We start from the raw sequence: 24,700 nt of genomic DNA, 5'->3' as shown, positions 1-24,700 counted from the left end.
AAAACGAAGCATTTGAATACTGATTTGGAGGTTGTTTACCATGGCAACGGTCGAAGCTTCGAAGCTTCGAAGCATTAGGGTCAGCCCTAGTATAGATGTTTTTTTTATTTCTGAGTTTATTGTTGGTCAGTGGTGCTTTATATATATATATACATATATATATATGTATATAATATTTATATATACACCTATTTTTTCCACATACATGGGTACATAACAGTCCTGTCTATTTGTCCAATTTGTTGTCCTTGTCCCTAGCTGTTATTTCTATTTCTGTGTAAGTACATTGAGAGAGCGATGCAACAAAAAAACGGAAAAAACGAAGCATTTCAATACTGATTTGGAGGTCGTTTGCCATGGCAACGGTCGAAGCTTCGAAGCTTCGAAGCATTCGGGTCAGCCCTAGTATAGATGTTTTTTTTATTTCTTATTTTATTGTTGGTCATTGGTACTTTATATATATATATATATATATATATATGTGTGTATATAATATTTATATACACACCTATTTTTTAACATACTTATGTACATAACAGTCCTGTCTATTTGCCCAATTTTGTTGTCCTTGTCCCTAGCTGTTATTTCTATTTCTGTGTAACTACATTGAGAGAGAGATGCAAAAAGCCCAACAAAAAAAACCCAGTCAAACTCCTTATGTGTACATGTAGCTACTAAGACAATAAATCTATCAATCTGAAGGGGCAAAGTGTGCAACTTTAAACAGATGTTATGACTGTTTGTGGCATGTGGAAGCTTTCTGTCACTTTATTATAATAACCATATTGAGGGTTATATATCATAATAATGTACTTTTCTGGAATATATTCACTGACAAATAAAAAGATCTCAAGTAATATCCCTATTGTAGCCTATATAGTTGCCATAATAATGATAAAATGGGGCGTGAGTGAGAGAGAGAGAGAGAGAGAGAGAGAGAGAGAGAGAGAGAGAGGTAGAGAGAGCAGTAGTAGTATACAGCCTGTCTGTGTATCTGTATCCAGTAACAGCTGGTGGTGTCGGAGCGTAATGACCTTTTGTCTCCCGGCGGTCAGGTACGGAGAGAGAGGAGGTGGGAGGAGACTCAGGAGGAGCCGCTTCATATCGGACTGGTCCCGGCAGCGTCCAGGACAACAAATGGCCGTGAACCGACAGAAGAGAGGGACAGTGTGATCCAGACACGTTTTTCTTTTTATTCTTTTTGAGAGAGCCGTCTCCATGGCTCACATAGCGGGTTAGAGAGAGAGCAAGCAGAGGCTCTTCATCTTCATCCTCACTACATCTGATCCATCCGGCAGCAGAATGAGAGGAGAGTCCTGTTGACACCACGGAGAGATACACGCTGAGACCGAGTATGGCTGTGGACGGTAGGAGCGCTTCTATACACTATATTAGTCCTCTCACTGAAGCATGTTACAAGACCCACAGTATTCATACACTCAATTATGACTTATTAACCTTACAGTACTTTGACACCTTTTTTTTTTTTTTTTGCACATTTGATCATATTAGACTATTTCCAGGGACATGTGCTTATTATGAAATATAATAGCCTAAAACACTGTTTTTGTAAACCATAATGTTATGGAGTTGTAAGTAGCAGCTAAGCATAGCTATGTATATATATATATCTATATATATCTATATAGATATATATATATCTATATAGATATATAGATATATATATATGTATTTTTTTATAGCTATATTTGCACTATCTGTTTATAACATGTTTATTTTTGTTTATTGTATACTGGTAGAATTTCAATTTTTTTATTCTTATTTTATTCTAACGTTTTTATCTATTCTTTTCTTATTATACTGTTTACTTGCACCAACAAAACCAAAGCAAATTCCTAGTGTATACCTCTTACACCTAGCAATAAACACAATTTTGATTCTGATTCTGGTGTAGACCTATACTACTTGTAATTTTCTTAATTGTGGAGCAACCTCCTCCATCTCCATTATTATCCTGACCAAAATAAATCACATCAGATGCTGTCAAGACATGAACTGTGACTCCACTATTTTTTATCCCAGGTTAACTTGACATAATCCACTCTGAAACTTAAGAATGACCCACACAGTCACACAGTATATCTACAGTTAAGCGTTTCATTGATGCAATGTCTTAGAATATTTTAATATTTATTGCAGTCAAGTATAGCCTAGAAATGATTCTGGAAAGAGAACTATTGTTGGAAGTCCAGTGTTTGTCATGGTCTATTTGTACTTGATGGGTCTATATTTGTGGGCCAGCAGCACCTGCCTCACCTGAATAAATAGTACAGCTCAGGAATATATAACAATGAGGCAGCAGTCTTTGTTCTTCATTCTTTTGTTTGGCTAATAATGGAGACTAAATGCTGCAAACAGATGTGCTCTTTTGTACAAAATTAAATGTCATGTTCTTTTGATATGAATGAAATCTAAAGTATAATGACCAAGGACTGTTTTTTATTTGTTTTGTTTTATAATTTTGTTTACAGTAGGCCTAATATCACCAAAACCATAACCAAGCTCACACCCTTACATCATCCAAAACGTTTTACCTCACTTGAAACACAAACTAAACCGAAAATGCGAACGTTTTAACTAATCCTTTGTAAATACATGCATTGATTTTTGTAGTGTCGACGAGTAAAATGTATTTTTCTCTATTGTGTGTTTGGATTGGGCTAACTAATGATTATTTTCATTGTTGATGACTGACGAATATCTTCTCAATTAATTGATTCATTGTTTTTGTTCAATTAAATGTCAGAAAATTGTGAAAAATGCCCATCAAGATTTTCTAAATCTCAAGAAGACATTTTGAAATTGCTTGTTTTGTCTGTATAACAGTACAAATATTTTCAATTCGTTGTGTTATAAAACTGAGAAAAGCAGCAAAACGTCACATTTGAGAAGCTGGAAACAGCAAATGATTGATAGTTTTGCTTGAAAAATACTGAAAACCATTTAAAGTATCACTATAGTTGCTGATTAATCTTCTGTCGATTGATCAATTGATTAATAGACTAATTGTGTCAGTTTGGATATCATAGCAACCCCACCTTGCTGAGAGAACATGTTGAAATCGATCAAACATATTTACTAGATGAGGTCAAATTCATGCAGCCTCAGAGAGAGGGGCGATTCTAGGATCAGACCTTCAGGGGCTCAGCTCCCAATGAGAATGTGACATGTGTACAGTCAAGGGCGTAGGTTTTGTTTCAACATGGGGGTGACACATATTAAGCGGGGGGAAATTTTGAGCATCAAACACTTCATTTCTTGCACTCTGGTGAATTTTATGCACCAATTTCTGCCTTTTCTGCATCAAGTTATGGTGGAAATGTCTTTATTTATGTAAAGGAAAACACAAAATACAGGCGCCAGGTGACAATATAATAATGATAATATAATATGAACAAAAATATAATAATGCAGTAAGGCTCTCCGTCATTCTGTATTGCTTTCAAATATTTATTTTCCTGTAGATAAACTTATCTCATTTAATGTTATCCCGTTCTATATTATACTGCATGCAAATAACTGCATTGTTTTTACCCAAAACATGCATTAGTAGGCATGTCTGCAAAGGGGAGCCTCGTGGGTACCCATAGAACCCATTTTCATTCCCATATCTTGAGGTCAGATGTCAAGGGACCCTGTGAAATGGCCATGCCAGTTTGAAGCATTATTTAACCTCCTTCACGACAAGCTAGTATGACACGGTTGGTACCGATGGATTCTTTACGTTTTTTCTAGTTTCATATGATACCAATAGCGTTAAGACTGAGCCCGCTACAACCTCTTAAAACAGTAATGTCAGCCGACGGGCTGCTGATGCTGAGATGACATTTAGGTGTGCTTGAACACCCCTAAAAAGAGTCTAAAATCACCCCTGCTCAGAGATCTCTAGCCCGCCTACTCTTGCATAATCTCTTCAGTGTTTTTAGATTGTTTGCATCATTGTTGTTGTTGTTGTTGTTGTTGTTGTCCTGTCCCTTTATCTCGGCTGGCTGGTGTTTGCTCCGGGCTCGGGCTAACTAACTTAAGTGAAGCCTAATCAGAGGCTCTCTCTGCTCAAGGGCAATAAGGCATCAGTGTAGAGCCGATGCCAAGTGTGTTTTCCATCTGTCCTCTGTCTACCTAAGCAGGTTAGCTCTTCATTAGCATGGCGGCACGTAGGACAGTCAGATATGCATATAAGCCTGGTGACACATTGGGCTATCTATAATTAATCCATAGTTTACTTAAGCATCATTAATTTACTCAACGCCATGGGCCTGACAGTGTGCTCTGCCACTTAAACTTTAAAGACTGTAGCACTGTTTGAGGACATGCACAGGGTTGGATTAACAACCAGAACCAGGGACCCCTGAGATCCACTAACACTCCTCATGCATGTTCAGGCACAGACTGTTGTTTGAGAGGAACTTTTCAAAATGTTTTCAAGCTATTTGATACAGAACTGGATGCCTGTCAACTGTTGGTGGGAATTTAATCATTATAAGTGCATCTGTGATGAAAAATAGACACACAAATCCTTCATTACATCCTCAAAATCCTCCACATTTCACTGTGGGGTATGTACAGCGTAATAGGGGAGTTGATTGGTAATGTTTGCATCGATTTCCATTTTGTCAGGAGGTTGTTGTCTCATTGTCAGGTGGGCTGTCAGCTACAGGCCTGCGACTCTATCAATTACAATGGGTGATCTGCGTTTTAAATGGTTTAATCAACATTATTTGTCTCATCTTCATGTAAATTGCTGAGAGAATTACATTTTCCGTCTTGCCGCCTGCTGTACAACGAGTCATGCTATGTAATTATGCCCCCCTCCATGTTTTGGCTTTTCAGAGAGGATGAAATTTGTCAGATGTTTGCTTAAATCGTCCAGGACATCTGGCTGTATTGTCATATCTGAGATAAGCAGCCATATGAACGATGCTACTGGGCCTCTGTATTGTCTGGTGCACGTCATCCAGGAGCAGGGAGGAGGAAGAGAGAGAGAGAGAGAGAGTGGCATGGTCCATCCCCTATTCACATCAAAAATAGGCATGGGGGCAACCCAGTGTGTGTGTTCAGGCCGGGGCAGAGGATGCCAGGGTGGCTTCCATCCATCCGTACACTGCTAGACACAAGTGCTCACCATCAACCTGACAGGCTCACGTGGAGACGAGCACACAGCTGGATCCGAATCCAAAAACAACCGATTTATTTATGTCAACCCCCGTGACTCTCTGAGCATGTGGGTGGACAGGCCGCTGTAGGAGGGTCGATGTTGTCTATTCGATGCCCAAATGATGGACATGCAAGTAGGAAGGGGGCGAACAGATGTGGAGAAATGTGTCTACTCCCAAACAAAGAAGATTTAATTGGATTTTCGTCCTTAAAGGACACTTAAAGGTGCAGTGTGTAGGATCTGTCGGCATCTAGCGGTGAGGTTGCAGATTGCAACCAACTGAAACAATTCCCGTGTGCCAGGAGAACTACGGTGCCCGGCGCGAAAACGTGAAAACACAAATGGCTCTATCTACAGACCGTGTTTGGTTTATCCATTCTGGGCTACTGTAGAAACATGGCGGCCGGCTTCGTGAAGAGGACCCGCTCTTTTTTAAGGTAACGAAAACTAGGCTTGCGGTAGTTGGTGTTGCGCAGTGTTCGGGCATAGACCCATTACATTACTTGCCCACCGCCCCAACTGTCGTTTTGCTTTTTATATTTTTTTTATTTCGTTAATTTATTGTATCAGCGGCGTGTTATCAATAAAGCCGGACAACGGACGCTACAAACTGAAAGTGAAAGTATCTGCTCCGTACAGAGTCTCAGCACAGAGTAGCAAGAGTCAGATTTCACACACAGGATGAGAGAGAGTTGACAGACGAGACGATGACGGAGGATTTGGTGTCAAAACGAAAAGCAAAAGTGTCTATTTGGCAATATTTCAGATTTAAACTCAATGCTGTAATGTTAATGAGGCAATCGCCGTGCGGAGGACGGAGCACTCACGGCGGGTGTGCGTGGCACAGCAGTGCCAGGTGAAAACCCCGCAGCGAAAGCTCAACAGGAGAGGTCAGACACACAGCCATCCAACGTTAAAGATCAAAGTAAGCTCTCTAACGTTACAGGTATTGAGCATCATCTTTTCTTGTAAAAGGTCCCGTGTAATCGGGAACACCGGTGTTGTCACAAGTTTATTAGCTGGTGGGAAAATGTCCTTACCGTGACATCCATAAGGAAAACAATGATTCTTATTTTCAGGTGATTTTCCACTAATGAAAACACGCCCTAAATGCTACACACTGTCCCTTTAAATTACACAAAAATGAAAAACACTGATGCCTTTTCTAAGAAAAGTATTACTTGCATTTGCTTCTTAGAAACCATACTTTTAACACAGAATGATAAAAAATGTACAACTGTCTATCCTGTTTTCTTATGTAGAAATAATAACATCTACAGTGTCGACCATTGATCTTTTTTGTTGGAACTGTCAACTGTCTAGACTGTTGTTAACCCTTTCCCTCAAAACCCCCACACAGCACAAACACACCCTTTCTTTCTTCAGATCAGGTCACAAAGTCGTGCGCTCATTCAGCTGTGAAATAATCGGCCCTTTCCAGCGTGGCGCTCCTGCTATGCCACAGGATCCCAATCTGTACGCGTGCACGTGGGGTAGCGTGCGTGTGTTTTGGTCCATGCATGTGTTTATGTTTGTGTGTGTGAACATGCAACTGAAGCAGAAGGGAAGCCAGCACCTCGGTGGGTGGGACGACTGGGGGAGGCGGGGGTGTTGATTGTTAGCTTTACCCAGACAAATACACCCTTTGTTGTTTTGCTGGCGTTGCCTGCCGGAGACGGCGTCCATTTGGCGCAATTGGTGTTGGAGCCAAATGTGTTTCTGGCCTCTGTAGTGAAGTAATATGGTAATAATGTGTTAACCCTCTCAGTTACAGTGGCACAGTGGGGTTATACAGTGATTTTATATGTGTGTGAGAGAGCACGCAAGCTGTTAACCTCTTTCCCCTGTCCATCCTCATCCGCTGTGTCACTCAGTATAACGCAGCACACACATGCACACACACCCTCCTGTCGTCCATCATCAACTCTGTGATCCACCACAGCCCCGCAGCTGCACCTGATCACCATCACGATATGTATAAACTGGTTCAGTGTCTGAAATTCTCTAAATTTCTTGACAAGAGTGATGAAGATTGACTGGAAAAAGAGCTCATAAATTGTTCCCTCGGCTGAGTGACATCTTAAAGGATATGTGACTTTTATTACAGCTTGGGTCTCATATTCGTATATAGCCACCCTTTTTATGATAGCATTGAGTAGATTATATTGAGTATATAGCATATTAGTTTTCTAGACTGGTTGGAAACAAGCCAACAGTTTAGCCAGATTATCTGAACTGCTTTATTTGGAGGTAAAACAAAAGTGAATGCACCTCTGCATGCAAAGAAACATTGTGTGAGCGCACAACTACGTTCAAGCAGATCAAAGTTTAACCATGAAATTAGTGATGGATACCAGAGATATTGTCTTTTTTATTCCACACATTCCTGTCATTGGAAGGTGCCAGTACGTATTACCCACAATGAAACTGGACTGCTGACAGTTCATTGGAGATTCAACTTTTTCATGTATGCAATGGTACTCTCCAAGACCTGTACATAGACCATTATATGTAAAATCGATGATCACCTTTAAGTTTCTTGCCCCTTCTGACTTGTTAGTGACTGCAACTCATCAATTAAATTGGTGAATACGATGTTATTACTGTGGCCAAAACTAAGGAAATAAGACAGGAAATAAATAATAATAAAATAAATAGGAATAATCGTTAAAGGAACCCATGCATAATACCGTAATAATAATATGAATAATATGAATAATAATATGAATAATATGAATAAACAGGATTATTGTTAAAGGAAGCCATGCATATTACTGTAATAATAATAATAGTAATAACAATAATAATAATAATAAACTTTATATAGCACTTTTCTTAACAATAGAAAATAGAACTAAACAAAGCAGATAAAATGAGATTGAAAAGACTATAGGGCATGAGCACAGAGGAAGTAAAAACAATAAAATTAACAATTAAGTAAATAATAGGAATAAAAACAGTATAAATAAAAACTTATATCAAACAGTTCACAAAAGCTTTCACAAATAGAAACATTTTATGATGAGATGGATCTCAGGATGAGGGCACTTAAGACTGCTCGCTATAGTAGAAATACAATAATCAATTTTATTTAGCCATCTATTAGAGAGTTTGCGTTGATGGAGAACGTTGTCGATGAGATATTGATCTAATGGATTTGTCAAGTGGTCCTCTCCGACCTCCCGCCAACCGCTTTGACCTCTGACCCCGTGTGCAGGGCTGGGATGGACGGGGGACGATTCAGTAGATAAACATTTACGCTCCGGTCCTACAGGCCTCTCAGAGATTGATGAAGTGGTAAAAGAGGAGAGTCCGCGTCGGCATAAATCAGCAGTGGATTAACAGGAGCAGAGTGTGGTGGATTTTTGGCGTCACACTTCAACTGTCTCATCCAGTCCGCCCTCACCGCTAGCCTTTCCATCCCTTTAATACTCCCAGAAATGACAAGGCTTCACCGTTCTGATCCAGTGCCCTTGTCCCGGGTCCGACTTCTCCCCCCCCTTCCTTCCTCCTTCCTCTCCCTGAATTAGAGTGCGCACAGGCCCATATCCAATTTCTCTCCTTTAATTAGCCTTCTGCACAGGGAGAGGGATCAAGGGAGAGGGGCTGAAAGGGTACAGGGATGGATGAAGAAGAGAAATGTAATTTTTCTGAAGTATTGCACTAATTAGGTATAATTTCATACAGGGGTTGTATCCCTCATGTATCAAACTGTTGTTACTTACTGACTTAATGCACATAAACTCAATCATCTCCTTCTCGCCGTATTTTTACTTCCCTTAATCAGTTAAATCAATATGTTTTGGCCTATCAGATAAAGCATTTGTTTACTTTTATTTTAAGCTATGATTATGTTAATGTTATTGTAATTACTTAATTTACCATTTATGAATATTATCCATTGTTTGCTCTCCATCATTACCATCTGAGTGCTGAGAAAATGAGACAAACGTGATGAGGCCACGTCCCACTAACGTCCTCCGTCTCATCCTTGGCCAGATGTCTTTCAGCCTGCAGTTTCAAGGAGAGCGGTCAACCTTTCCCCCCACTCGCCGTCCGTCCCATTAGAGTCTGCTAAACAAACAGACTAATTAAGTGTGGCCTTGTGTGATAGGCTAAGCTTGGAGCTTTTCACTCTTTGTTAATAGGTTGGCCTGCTCCTCCTACCGAGTGCCGGGGAGTCAGCCGAGCCTGTGGTGCAGATTGTCCATTAAACCAAATGGCTAATGGCCCCAGCTAACGCCATAACAAGGCCGACATCTTGCACACACTCAGGAGCACGAGTCACGTTCACCCGCCGCAAAAGCAATTACATTGCCGCTCGCAATCTTGTAGCACGATCTGTGGCAGGTTTGATCTGCATGTGAGATAGTTTGTATGCATATACGAAAAGTATGTGTGTGACTTTGAAATTGAACATGTTTTAGACTCATTCCACCCATCGGTCTTCCAAAAATAGAAATCAATTTTTGCGTTCTGTCTTCTCCTCTTATCAGCCTCTTAGCCGTTCCCTTTCTCTCTGCTCCTCCTCTCGCTGCTCCAGCCTATATTTCACACTTTTTTTTTTTTTTAAATCGTCCTACCTCCATATAGTTCACCTTCTGTTGCATCCTTCTTTGTGCATATTCCACCGTCTCTCTCTCGCTCTCCTCTCCTGCTGTGTCCCCTGATGTGTGCTGTAATAGTGCCCTGTGAATATATACAGTTCTGACAGGGTCTATGGCCTCCTTTGGCTGTCACAGTGCTGCTCGAATGGACCCTCAATTTACCATGTCAATAGGCAGCCAAGTGTCAGCGTGTCACTTCCACAGCCGAGGTGGCGAGAGAGTTGTTTAAATGCAGCTCAGCTCTCTGTGACTCTTTTGCTGCTGCTGCTGCTGCTTTGTGCACTGGTTCGTTTTTATTGTATCATACTTAATATTGCTAATAATTTGTACTTATATTGCTTATATTCTGTACTTATTATCGCTGATATTTATTTTATTTTCTCTCATTCTTATTTTATTCTTAAGAATACTGCGATGTCGTTGTGCTTGCATAATGACAATAAAGTTCTTGAATCTTGAATCTCTGGAACTAACCAGTGGGCAACCTCCGGGTCTGAGAAGTGAAGTCAATGCTGAAGTGCCTTAAACTTGCATTCTTTCTAACAGCCAGCAGGGGGCGACTCCTCTGGTTGCAAAAAGAAATCCATTTGTATAGAAGTCTATGAGAAAATGACCCTACTTCTCGCTTGATTTATTACCTCAGTAAACATTGTAAACATGAGTTTATGGTCTCAACCACTAGTTTCAAGTCTTCTTCAATACAGCATGATGTTCATTTAATAGATTATGGTCCCATTTAAAGTCAAATAGACCATAAGGTAGGATATGCTTTAGGGCGTGGCTACCTTGTGATTGACCAACCTGGTCTCACGGGAAGGCGTATAAATAGCACAATATTACATGGACATTCCAAGTGTTATGAGGACGTATTTTCGCCTCTGGGCATGTCATTTGTACGCCACACAACCAAACTACGCTAACATCCACAGTTAGGTTTAGGCAACAAAACCACTCACTTAGGTTTAGAAAAAACGTCATGGTTGGACTTAGAATAAGTACGTAAACTAAGTACAATACGTACATACACAACGTAACATAAGTACGGACCTCGAGCCACAAACGTCACTAAAACGCAATATGACAAACATCGGTCTCGAACACTGGTCTCCTGATTAAAAGTTGTGTGTTTGTTGGACCCATCCATCTCCCCACCCGCCCGCCATATGGTCTTTCTTGCTTTTTATTCTATGACATTAGCTCTGAGCGAGGCATATTTACGCAAATTTGTTTACATTGTATACAGTACAGACTACGTATTGGCGTTTGTATTGCACGTTAAATGCCTTCCACATTATCATGGCATTTATACGCATTGTTTTTGTGCGAACGGGCTTGATTGACAGGTCGCTACCACAACGTTGTCCTGTCTGGGAGTTGACCGTGTTTTCTGTCTTATTCAGTCCATACCTCTTGTGTCACTTCTGGTTGAAACTAACCAAGATGCCGACGGACAAAATGCCAAATTCAAGGCTTTGAAACAAGCAGTCCACAAACCAATAGTTGACGTCACGGTGACTACGTCCACTTCTTTATACAGTCTATGTGTGATGGAATTTTCCATTAATTCCATCTCTTATTGGTAGAAAGGTCAGAGTGTTTGTCAGTGTCCCTCTGTTGACATTATTGGGTTGGAGTCCTGTCTAGAGGAGCCACCGTTATCTGTACAGCTGTGTCTGTAGTGGAGACCGTAGAGCCAGACGCTAGGGCAACCAGGGTCAGAGATGCCAGAGGAACGGAGTAAGTCAAAACATGATAAGGGGTAAGACACTGAGCACCAGGGAGGAAGGGCAGAGTTGTGAGGCCTTCACGCAGAGAGCATCTCAATGTGGAGACCTGACAATTGCTCCTTGATCAAGCTTCAATAAACCTTCTTTGTAAGACATCATCAGCTCCGGGACCTCTTCCTTCCTAAGTTAACTTGTGTATCAATTATTCCATCACACTATGGACCTAGCATTCTATACATTACTGCTTTTTTCTCACACATTCATTGCATCCGTTTTTCATTTTTCCTCTCAACTGTACTTTATTCTCACCTCTATGTCATCCTCTTTTTACTGCAACATCCCTCTCTCTCTCTGCCCTCTCTTGCTATCTCTGTGGAGTTACATAAAAAAGCCCCTCTCCAATCACGTCAATCCCACAATCCGTGCTCCGTGCAATGCATGCTCACTGACAAAGTGAGATTTTCACTTCACAAACTTTCCCCCCTTTTTCCCTCCCGAGCTCACTGAGCCCAGAGGAAGCTGTGGCTGAGATATGTAAAAGCCATATGGCACTCTCAAGAAATGCCTCACGCCATGTCAAATATATATTGCAGAGATTTATAACATGCTGAAGCTACATGGATATTTAAGAAGTTTAATGTGACATGCAAGTTTCTGTTGCGTGTATACGTATAATCTGATTTTCTGCCACGAATAACAGCTGACTCTGATTTCTTTTTAATGTCACAGCCCAGAAAATATCCTGGAGGCTGAATAGAAGAGATCCCTTTTAGCCTAAATGTAACCCACTACCTCATGTGGCCCATTCCTATTAAATGATTCATTCTCAGAAAGAGATTGGGGCTATGATGCCAAAGCCAGTCGCTTACACAACATCTACTGATCATGTTTTACAAAAAGGACATTTTATCTGATCTGTTTCTTGATTTGGAATCCCAGACTTGTAGCTCGAAGTAGAGCTCTTCTTTCTTGACATCAATGTTTTTCTTTTTACCCCCATTTTCTCTGGATTTGTGGTTATTTTAATCCTTTTCTTTGGTCTTTTGCATCCTTTACATCGTGTGGTGGGAAAACTGGCTGTGCACTCTTTGTGTAGAATAATGCTCTTTAGAGTGTCTGCACCCTTTTGACCTGATTTCGTTGAAATCCACTGAGACATGTGGCTGTTGTACCTTATCCGTAGATTAGGAGGGATTTGTCCCGTAAAAGTGGGAGATAGAAGCAGCGGGATGTGATTGCCTAAGTGCTGCATTGGTCACAAAGGCTGAGGGACTGAAAGACAGAAAAATCCTGTAGCGATACACGTGCAGCCGTGTATATTTTGACTCTGTACAAGCACCCGGGGCAATGTAAGACTTTTGCAGATCTTGACAGTCGCTTTAAGGAATAAACAGCCATCATAAATCGCCCTAAAAGCAGTTATTTCCTCTCATTTCACTTCGCCTGATTTTGTCTTGTCCTCTAGTTCTGTAATAAATGTTTTTTATAGAGCTTTGCCCCAGAAATAGTTGTTATATTGAGCTTTGAATGACAGACGTTGAAGTTGAAGCAGGACCAAGCTATTGTCGCGGGAGGCAGCCGAGGTTACAGCGCTGTCAGTCAGAGTTAGTGGGGGCGGGCTCTAAGCTGTCATCCCAGCGTCTTCGGTCTCGCCCTACATATCAGGTCACTGGTGCTCTGCAGGCTTCGGGTCTTCTTGGCAGGAGCAAGCACACGCACAAGCAGACACACATACTTCTACATGCATAACTCAAGCTACATACTGTACATACAGTTTAAGCTATCGTGTGCACACCGGCACATATTTGCACTTGCAGGTCACCAACTGTGGCAAAGATTTTCCGCCGGGGAATAAAAACTGACACAAGTCACGTATTAAGCTTGCGAGAATCTCTGTGTCATCAAAAGATGGAATAAAAGCTTTTCAAAAAGGATCACCAGAGATGAGACAGATCTTTTTAAACTGGTTTAGAGGCCTCTGTAGTGGGTGACAGCACAGAGGAAAGTGCAGTTAGTGTACTGAAGGATATCGGGTCGGATGAGGTGCACCTAATTTGTCTGAAAGAGAAATAATTGAGGGTTGCGTAATAACGCTCCTCTCTCTTGTCCCCTTTCATCTAAAGTGAAAATGGCTCCAAATCAGCCAAGGCGTTAATACAAGTAGATGTAATGGCACAGACATGGGTGTGTGTGTGTGTGTGTGTGTGTGTGTGTGTGTGTGTGTGTGTGTGTGTGGGTGGGTGGGTGGGTGGGTGGTTGACACAGAAAGAGAAAAGGCGAGTAAACGGGGTTGCTCACGCATGTGCTATTAATGCCCCATTGTTAACATGATGTGTCTGAGGGATAATTGGAGTGTGTGCGTGTGTGTGTGTGTGTGTGTGTGTGTGTGTGATTGTCTGTGACGTCTGAGTTGCCGGGTGATAACAAGGAGATGGTTAAGCGGAGAGGAAGAGAGAATGGAAATGAGAGCTGGTTTGGTGAAACGCACTCCATGAAAAGTGTCTGTGTCAGCGTTAACAAGCAAGTGCACACACTCATTGACATGGACACACAGGTTGATTAATTAGTGGGTCTCTATAAGAGGAGCCCTGAGCAGTCTCTACTTCACTATGAAACATCTGCCGTCATTAGAAGTCAACATTTGGGGAGTTATCAATAGAGAGCTAATAGTGTTTGGGAACCTGACGCTGATGGTGCGCTGTGATGTATTTGCCACTGCAAATGGGTAAAGGAAGTAATTTCTAAATCACCTAATTACACAGACGTTTACTGTTGTAGCTGTGGATGGTAGCTGTTTCAGTCATACTAATAAGGGAGATTGTTAGGTGATCAAATTCACAGTGAAATGGGCATAAAAACATTTGATGCTGGTTCTATATAAAATATGCGATATGAATGTTTTCTGTCCAAACCCCAAAAATACTGTATGTTCAATGGGAAAAGGATGTTTTAGTTTTGCTAGAACTAGTAGTGTCTATTCGCTAGAGTATTAAAGGAATATTCAGACATTTTGGGAAATACATGTATTCACTTTCTTGCCGGGAGTCTGAACACTTCAAACAGCAGTTTTCAATGTCTGAGTCTATGGGCCTGTCCTCAGATAAAGCTTGGAATCATAGACTGTATATAAGGAGTGGACGTAGTCACCGTGACATCACCCATTGGTTTGTGGGCTGCCGTTTTGAAGCCACGAGTTCGGCATTTTTGCCGTCGCCATCTTAGTTATTTGCAACCAGAAGTGACACGAGAGGGTGGAGCAACTGAACGCTGAATAAGACATTTTTAGGCGACCAAAATGTTACAATTAACCTTTATGAACTGAAAACACACTGTGGAAGGGTTAAAGTTCTAAGACGAAAACACGGACAACTCCCAGACTGGACAACTCCGAGGTAGCGACCTGTCAATCACAAGGTAGCCACGCCCAAAAGCATCCCCTGCTTTATGGTCTATTTGACTCTAAATGGGACCATAATTTATTAAATGAGACTTTATTAAGACTAAATTAAGTGAGAACTAGTGTCATTTTCTCATTTTCTCTATACAATCAGACTTCTTTTTGCAACCAGGCTATTAGAAAGGATGCAAGTTTAAGGCACTTCAGCATTGGCTTCACTTTTCAGACCTTGTGGTTGCAGTCTTTTTTTCAGAGGTTAAAAGTTAAAGATTCAAGAACTTTATGGTCATTATGCAGGCACAACGAAATTGTAGTCCACCTCAAATGGTGCATTGTATTAAAGACTTCACACTTATTTACAAAGAATAAAATAAGCATTGGCTTCACTTCTCAGACCTTGAGGTAACCCACTGGACGGCACATGAAACTGCCTTGACATCATCTTCAACGTGACACTCGCTGAATCATTTCAGTGGCAACTAAAGAGAGGAACGTCTGCACTTTACCAAATGTATGTAAGGCGTCTGGCGTAGTTTTTGCAAGCTTGCTTTCTTTAAAATCTGGCTCACATGAATAAAAAATTGCGGTCGCTATTGGTATGGTAGTTTAGCTATTTAAAAACGGCGTGTTTGTGCTGGATGTTCCGTGTCGCGCTAGTGACGATTCTCCCTGACCAATCAGTGGTCTGCAGTGTTTTAACTCCACCTTCTGGTATCGGCTCAGCTCGCCTGGAACCTCGACGGATTGTGGTACCAAGAATGGAGTAGTTCTATTGGTACCACCCACAACTTCTGCTAATTGAAACGCAAAAATAACTGTTTTAATGTGTAACGAACTGAACTGAATTGGACTGCTTGGTGGAAACATGCCATATACAATCTTCTTTTGATAAGTAATGTAGTAACTAATGTCAGATTTTTTTTACTTCTATTCACTGAGCCTTCACTGAAACAGTTTGGAGACTCCCTGGGGAGGCCCGCCTCCCACTTTGAAAACCTCTGGATGATATGATTGATACCACTCTCATGTCTGTATGATAAATATGAAGCTGCAGCCAGGGGGCGGATAGCTTACCTTAGAATAAAGACTGTAAAGAGGGGAAAAGAGCTAGCCTAGGGTGACAAAATCCACCCACAGTATAAGCACCTCTAAAACTCTCTAATTAACATGCTATCATCAGATATATTCATATTACTGTTGGAAAAGAAAGAAAGGAAATAAGTGGATTTCCCAAAATGTTGAACTGTGCCTTTAAGGAAAAAGAAGTTTTAGGTTTAGAGTAAAGGATTAAGAGGGAAAGGGGAGTACAACGGTTCCCTTGGGATCGTTCGGCCTGGACAAGAAGCTCCTGCTGGGACTTTATGTGTATTGATGTGTGTATTTGCCTGCATGTGTGCATAAGTGGCTCAACAAAGAGCTTTGATTCTCTTCCCCCGTTTCATCCCAAACTGGCCGCTTTGTACCGGCTGCTGTCTGCTACGTTACCTGACAGCGCCGCCTCGGGAAACCGTACGAGTGAGCAAGAACAAGTGTGTGCGTGGAGGAGGGGTAATTGGCATGTCCATCTGACGGAAAGGCCCGGACGAAGTGGCAGTGCAGGCGCGGAGCTGATAACATGGCAATTAGGCGGAGAGAGACAGACCCCCAATCAGCACAGCGTGCCGCAGGGACCTACAGAGACAGGTGGGACTGCAGGAAGTGGATACAGAGACGGGGAGAATGGGCGAGTGCCCCCCAGGTGTGAGCTAATTTGTCTCGCTGTTCGACTGAAAACACGCAGCTCCTGAAGGGCTTGCACCAAACACGTCTGACTGTATTGTGCACACATACCATTCGCTCTCCCACTGAAGACACCTGCTGCTGCTGCTGCCGAGAAAATTATGTTGCATCTTTTTCAAACTCCAAACTGCACACTTTAAAAGGAAATAGAGTGACAGCAAAGTTTTGGGTTTACATCTTCTGTTGCTTGTTGAAACAGGGCGTGGGGGAAATAGAGCAGAGTTATTTTATGTCTCTGTTTGATGCTTTTTGCCGGCGGGGGCGCTGCAATTCTCCACTCACCTGTCTCAGTATTGCCTAAGCCTCTCTGTGTGGCCCCCTGCCACAACCTTTGCATCTTCTACCCACCTTTCTTTTTCTCTTTCTCTCTCTCCGTTCCCTCCCCTCCGGTAAAGATTAGAGGCAGCCTCCTGGATCGCATCACACAGGAGCACAGTAAACTTATAAAAACTTCAAAGCTCTGAGTTATATTTCAGTTGGCTGACAGAAGAAGTACCACCACCACCACTACCTCCACCTCCACCACCCCCTCCACCGCCGCCGCCGCCGCCGCTGCTGCCGAGTTGCTGTTTCTAATTATTCATGCTGCTTACGGATCTACAAACTAACTCCCTCCTGTCTGCAATTTCCATTCTCCCCCCGTCTATCTCAGCTTCAAATTCATTGGCACATTTCCCTCCTCTCTCCCCTGCGCTCCTTTCTCTCTCTCTGTTTACCTCTCAGCTTCTGTGGAGCATTAACTTTTATCTTTTTTTCCTCCACCAGCCCCCCGTCCTTTCTATAAGCCTATTTCCCCCTCTTTTTTCATTCCTCTTTATTTTCTTTTATCCCCTCATCCTGGTCGCTTTGTGTGGAAGCAGGGACGGTGTCGAGCAGATTATCAACTAACGGTCATTTATTCATTTCATTGTTTGCAAACCCCTCGGTGCTCAATAACCTTTGTGTTTGTTTGTGCAAGTGTGTGTGTGCATCTATCGACCGGTTGTTATTTTTGCTACGCTACATTGCTCAGACATTTCCTCTCTAATATGTCACAGAGGTCTGTGAGCGGTGACATACATGTGCAAACAAAGTAGGGTACTTGTGTGTGATATTCATGGCTTAAGGACATTCAATAAAGTATTGAGTGCTGAAGCCCTCTCACCAGGCCACAGTGTGAGTGCACCACATCGATTCACAGACCACATGTGACAATCACAATGAACTGGAGTCCATTCAGGCTCCTGACTCCACTCGGAGAAGTTTAACGTCTGCACATGGAAGCGATCTAATGTACAGAGTTATAACGTGAGAGTAGAAGGAGCTGATTTCTCTATGCTCAGTAGGCATAGCGTGGTGGATCCCTGCCGGACGGCCTTGCAGGCCATCACTGAAGGTATTTGTGAACTCGAAGAGCTAACATGCCACTTTTTCTTTGCGTAAATTGCTTCTTTAATTCCAGGTTAGAAAAAAAGAAAAGATAATGGCAAAACCTGTTTTTCTGATTGCTTGAATCACTTTAGTTCATTAGCAGTCCATCTGGCTTATAGCTCTTGGTTCCAAATGATCAGCTTGAATAGCACTTGAAATCAAAAGATTATAATTTGATATTGAAATGCACGCAGACATAGTCTTTGTGCTAAATGACTTATTTCCTGCTGTTAATTCGGCGCGTGCCTTTATCGAGGAAGTTAAGATGGAAATAGAGTATTTCGGAGCTTTAATATTTTGTACCCAAACATCCGTTAATCCACTCAGGCAGAACGTTTCGCCACTCAGGGGAACAGCTGTAAACAAACACTAAATATTTAAAAAGCCAATCTTGTCTAAGCTGAGAAGTTATGCGCTGATGTTCATTTAACATCCTCCCCCCATCATTTTGGATGCTTTCGAGGAGAATGCAGAGGAGGACGTTCTTCTTCATGACAGACAAACTGTGAAGACAGTTTAGATCACAGCATGTATTGAGATTTGAAAGCTGAGGAATAATGTGTTATTTTCATGTGACAGCTGAAATGACTGTAATTCAACATTTAATGCCGGCATTCTCTCACGTCAGCTGCGTCATACATCTGAAGTCTGCAAGTCGAAGTGTGAAATTTTGGACTGTATGTTGATGTTCGATCAGTTAACTTCTCGCATTTGACCTTTCGCAATATTAAATTATTCAACCAATCAGACGGGGTACAATTTATCTTAATCTTTATAATGCTTACTTGTGGATATCACCGTCATGTGAATTTAAACATGCATAAAGTTGTGCTCTGCTTGCTTGACCTTTTAATCTAATTTCCCCTTATCTCATCTGATGCAACGATCCATTTGGAAGTCCTAACCGGGCTAATTTGGATGGATTTGTCAAAGGTTTTCATGAGCCGTGAATGATAACGGAGTAGTGGCTGCGTGTGAACCAGATTGATCATCTGATTACCTCACCGGTTGGGTTGGCTTGTTGAATAATAATTCAATATCTCATAAACAACATCATGCAAATGCACACAGATAGTGTGTGCCCTTGAAGAGCTCTGGCAGTTAAGGCTTCTTACTATGGATTCATTATGCAAATGCAGAAAACTGGAGCTTGCGTTGCTCTTCTGGACGGTGTCAGGGTCAAAGTAGCTGGATTACAACATATGAGTGCAGTAGAAAATGAAAAAGGAGTTTTAGTTTCAGAGATTGGAAGAGAGTATAGCTGCTTTAAGATTTGAAAGGGGGCTTTAAGTTTTTTGCTGAAAGGTCTTAAAGGTCTTAAGGTCTTAAAGGGACAGTGTGTAGGATTTAGTCTATTGGTAGTAGTAGTTTACATCTAGTGGTGTGGTTGCAGATTGCAACCAACTGAGTACCCGTCCGATCACTCTTCCATTTCCAAGACTGCAGTAAAGTGAGCCACCAAGTGCAAAACTGCAAAACTGAAAAAAAAAAAGAAAAAAAAGCCGTTCGCCTCGCTCAGAGGCCATCCTTATCATAATAACACTACTTTAGGAGCAACGGAAGTCAGACGGCGGCTGGCGGTACCACGGTTTTGTACTCTGCGGCTCACGCTACCGCTGTTTCACAAGCATGCTGGAGAACTACGGTGGCCTTTGAGTAACGTAAAAACATGAAAGGCCCTCTCTCTAGAGCCACTATTTGGTTTGTCCGTTCTGGGCTACTGTAGAAACATGGCAGAGCAACATGGCGATGTGGTCTCTTTGGGCTCGTGGGTTTGTTTTTTTAGTTTATTTTTGTATGGACAGAGCAGTCGTCTCAGGGACACATCAAGAGCTGTCAGGTGAGTAACCAGCTTGCTGGAGGCCTAACCGAGGCTACTGGTTTAAGTGTTTCTAAAGCTTACCGCTAATCTGCATGAAGACTAGGGTTCAGTGAGGTAGATGTGTTTGGGATAAGCAGTTTAGATAGAGGGGGACTTCCACATTAGTTTGGGGGGATATTGTCTCTTTTGTGCACTACTTGACCTGAGTAACACTGTCTGCTGGTTCTGTTTTGGGCCTTTAGAGACCCATGGTGTATGATGGCCGGGGTAGAGGATTTTGTTGCTGCTCCATGTGGGGAGTTTCTGAATTGTTGCACTAAAGATCAGCTCCTGAAAATTGCAGCAGAGTATGAAATTGATCTAAGTGGTCTTGGTGATAAACAGCTTAAGGAAAATGTAAAGAGGAAGAGGACCCGCTCCCTATGTAGATATGAAGGACTATGAAGAATATTACACACTGTTGCTTTAAGAGAAACATCAATTAGTTTGTTTACATGCACATCTGTATCTCAGTTTTGTGTCTTGTAGTAGTTTTGATCTTATTCAGGGCACATTTACGTGAACGTAACATGAGAAATCTGGTTATTCCAGATAACCCTGTATATATGATCATATGAGTGTCAGTGTCTCTGTTTATCTGAGAGTTCAGGCCTCTTTGATTCTTCAGCCTCTCCTTCCTGTACTCAACAGTTTAGCATGAACACAGTTTGCTTTCTAGCTGCCTGAACTCTGCTGCTTTTACCACTTTGCTGGATTTAGCTTCTCCACCTGTAATGGAAAGGGATAAATGCATAAATTCGCTACCAAAGTCGGATTTTCAATTTCGATTTCAAGGTGAACAAGGTGCTTAAAGTATTCTGGTTTCTAGAGTGTTTGGGCTTGCATTAACCACGATATCCACAATACTTAACTGGGATACTCCAATAACAAGAATGCCAGATAACCGGGACCCTAGTGCACATGTAGAGACACTCAGTGATCTTGTCAGTCCCCCAGTTTGATCACACCTCACATCCTATTACCCGACCTCTTCCTCCATTCTCCTCCCTTCTCCTCTGACTTTCGCTCCGAGTTATTGATTGTCACTGAGATCTAATCTGTCCTCCTGTGTCATCATATGAGGGCTCGGCTGTGAAGGGGAGAAAACAACAGACAATCACATGATCTCATCTGCTTATGACTTCACTTGTTGTCCTCCTTCATCTCCTGATGCAATTAATATTAATGTTCTGCTCCGAAGCTTCATTTTCCATCTGTTCGCCCCTCTGTGACGCGTCATCTTGCCCGTTCTCCCGTCTCTCTGTTCCTACATTTACCTCAGGCTTCATTCCTTCACCCTCTTAAGAGGCCACGACCGTGTCAGACCCCTGTATCCCATCTCCTCGTCTGTGTCATTCCTCCTTTTCCTCCTCTTGTGTGAAACATGCAGCGAGTTCCTTTGAGCGGGAGTAGATATGACAGCCAGTGTCCTCGGGGGTGGAGGAGTTAGGTGGACTGTGTTTGTGTGCCTGTCTGAGTGTGTATGTTTTATCTAAAGTGATCTGTAATTGTATGTTCTCTGACAAAGTGATGGATAATCGATAGTTCTGTCTGTCTCGGTGGAAGTGCGGCGGGGGATGTTAGAGAATAAAAGTCATGCTGTCCTCAACGCCTCCAGCTTTTTTTTTTCCTTAGCTGCACTGCCTAAAAAGAGGAAGCCAAGGTCGGCCTGGCATCTTTCACGTCAGTCTTTGTTGTTCTCTGTGCTCTCAGGGTGCAGAAACGCCAGGTCCACCTGTGTTTTGGTGCTACGCTGTGCATTGCGAGCCATAATTGCAGATCCAGAACTCAGCCTCCATCCACATGGCTGCATATACAGACTCTCTGCAGCTTTACTCCGATCCGCTGGCCTAAACTAAAGCAGACAGGGATTATACAGATGTGTGGATATGCGAATCCTCACGCTGGCATCGTGAGTCACATTCACGTATGCATGAGCATGCCGGCACACGCAATCATACACACAGATTTAGCCAACGTTTCCCTCGTTCGGGTGCTGATGAGAGTTGGTGTGTTGTTATCTCCAATCAGCCTGCGTACTCGTGGATATCCATTGTTTACTCCCATTTCTGCGTGTTCCCGTGACACTGATGGTTTGTGAGAGGTAAACCTCAGCCCCAGCCTGTGAGTGCGACAGTGAGTGGGTAATAGACTGCAATGCATCATGGGAAAAAGCCCCCTGGGGTCCTGGGTTTTATATTTATTTTTAGTTTCTTCTTTTTTTCCCACCCCTGCTCTTTCAAAATAGAGTCATTTCATGGCTCATTCTGGGGTTAAGACCGGGTCTGGTGGAGTGGGAGAGTTCTAAATAGCCTCTCGCTTTACCCCCAACATACTATAGGACCAACAAATCTGGATCATTGGCGGACATAGTGGGATTTGGCAGCATTGGTATGCTCGATGCTATATTTAGGACTTCAGGTTTAATGTGTTAAACAGGCATGAAATCACTGCAGATTACAGAGGAATGAGGATTTTCTTCTCTCCTCTTTCATATAAAACTTGGACTGCAAATAGAAATTTTATCTTTGAGTTGAATAAGAGGTGCTCGGTGGGGAGGCAGTTGATGCCAATATCATGCTGCTGAAATACACCATGGCACCCTCTCTGTGATGCCTCAAATACGGTGGATTAGCCAGACCACTTGCCTCATCCTCCCCATGCGAGGGGACGCACATGCGCCCAGAAGTTGCTGCCAAGGTTATGCAAAAATCAAAACTTCTACAAAAAAGCCCACACAGCAAAAATAACCCGCGCGGACTAATTTAGATGCTCGTTTTTGGAGTCAAATGAGTAATGTCCAGTGATGCCACGTTAATCTACTGTGGGATTTGGCTTGGAACGACCTTCCGGGGTGCCGTACCTAACAGCTTAATTACCTTTTCAAAAGGGAATACCTCTGAGATTTAGCAGCCACGCTGCACGGCAGATATGCTGCTCAGTCAAGAGGAGGTGATATGAGGTTACACTTCACTGGGCTGAGTCGTGTTGACCTATCTACCCTCTGCACACACACACTTAAACACCTGTCTGACACTTTGCCCTTGGTTTTGGCACCTCTACCACCAACACTTCTACTCTGCCTCCACCTTTTTCCCCTCTGTATGTGAGACTGAAGTTACAGATTCCTGAACTTTTAAGATCACACTACATCATATCTTCTTATTTTTTATTTACTAACTCAGAAGACACATATCATGCTTTTGGAAGCTTTTCACCCTGCCTCCCTATAGTACATCCACCCTTCATCATCCCTCGTCTTCTCTCTCCCCTCCCGCGACTAGGGGTGATAAAAGTCACCGGCAAGGGCAGCAAGAGATAATACAACACCAGTTAGTGATAAATTGGACAGAGGAGATTTGGCGGTGGTCCAGGCGTCAAAAGCATGTTGACACAGACAAAGAAAGGTGACAGATAACCACTCTCCAGCTGAATGGTAAGGATGGAAATCACTCTCAAACGTAAAGATCCATTTAGAGACACCGAGCTTCATCACAGCTCGCTCCAAAACTAAATCCTCTCATTCAGCCTTGTTTAGAATAAACGCAAAATAAATAAAAAGATGCATAGGTTGCAATGTTATTTCAAAAGAGACGTGAACTGGAAGGTATTGATATTTAATTACTTTTGGGTGATCCTAAATTCTCAGCCGTATGTTGTGCCAGGAGATTAAGTCGACAGAGTCTATTGAAGCTTGCAGAATGAGCGCTCTGTCTTCGCTTTATGACAGCTGGAGGTGGCGAGGTCTGGCAACGATACCCGCCAACCCTCCCAATTTACCCGGGAGACTCCTGTTTTCCATTGCCCTCTCCCGGTTTCCTCCCGGTGTCACACTTCTCCTGCATTTCTCCCCAATTATGGCAATTTTTTTTCACAACTTTTTTTTCCTTTTCGTTATCTCAACCTGTTTCTGGCGCTGTACAGCATGTAAAAGCCCTGGAGGAGGAAAAGCTGCTTGTGACACTGCAGCATGGTTTGAGCCGCGCTCGCCGCACATCACTGCATCACAGCAAAGGCATCGTGGCGTGGTGCGAGCCATTGGAATTAACGGGTTTCAGAGCGCAGTGGTGCCGTTGTCCCGTCGTGTCTGAAAGGGCCTTCAGTGAGTGAGAGAAGGAGAAATGGAAAGAACTAAAGAAAGAAATACTCAAGCAGGGGCAAAAAATTAATGAATTAATGAATACTGATGAATATTAGTTTATGCCAAAGATTCACACAAGTTCACACCAGTTCAGTGTCTTTCCTGAGAATTAAAAGTAAAATTAAAAGTAGGCCTATTTAACAAAAAATGTTGCAGTGTAGCTATTTATTATTATTATTATTATTATTATTATTATTATTTTCATTCTATAAAATTCACCAGAATGCAGGAACAAAGTCTCTGAAACTCACATTTTTCTGACCTCCAGACCCTCCGCTTTGGTTGGAAATCCTCCATATTTTTTAGGTCTGAAGGTTGGCAAGTATGCTGGCGACGTGGCAGAGATTGAGATTTCAAAGAAACTAGGAAGTCATGATGCTGCACTTCCTCACCTACAAAGCGATGTCTATAAAGTGTAGGGTGGTCTAGTAATTGGAAAGCTCCGTCTTTACCAGCTAGTAAAAGGAAGATGTTTCTATTAACACATCTCCCTGCCTCCTCTCTGAGCTCTTTTACCTCGCTACAGTTTGATCAGTTTACTGTCAGTCTGCATGGATCCAATGCTAATTTACAGTGCCGCTCTCCCCCTCTCCCTTTCTTGT

General features: G+C 42.4%; 1 protein-coding gene across 1 annotated transcript in view; it reads left to right on the top strand.

Moving 5' to 3' along the window:
- The first annotated feature begins 1,010 nt into the window (after positions 1-1,010).
- The window catches only part of samd10b (sterile alpha motif domain containing 10b), a 61,005-nt gene continuing 37,315 nt past the window's right edge, over positions 1,011-24,700 (top strand). The window contains exon 1 of the mRNA XM_037773946.1: positions 1,011-1,367. Coding sequence (XP_037629874.1) covers positions 1,355-1,367 — 13 coding nt within the window. The 5' untranslated portion in view covers positions 1,011-1,354. The remainder of the gene's footprint in view (positions 1,368-24,700) is intronic.

This window comes from Sebastes umbrosus, chromosome 6 (genome assembly GCF_015220745.1).
Source record: "Sebastes umbrosus isolate fSebUmb1 chromosome 6, fSebUmb1.pri, whole genome shotgun sequence".
Taxonomy (NCBI): domain Eukaryota; kingdom Metazoa; phylum Chordata; class Actinopteri; order Perciformes; family Sebastidae; genus Sebastes; species Sebastes umbrosus.
The sequence above is the reverse complement of the archived record's forward strand: the minus strand, read 5'-3'. Positions and strand labels throughout refer to the sequence as shown.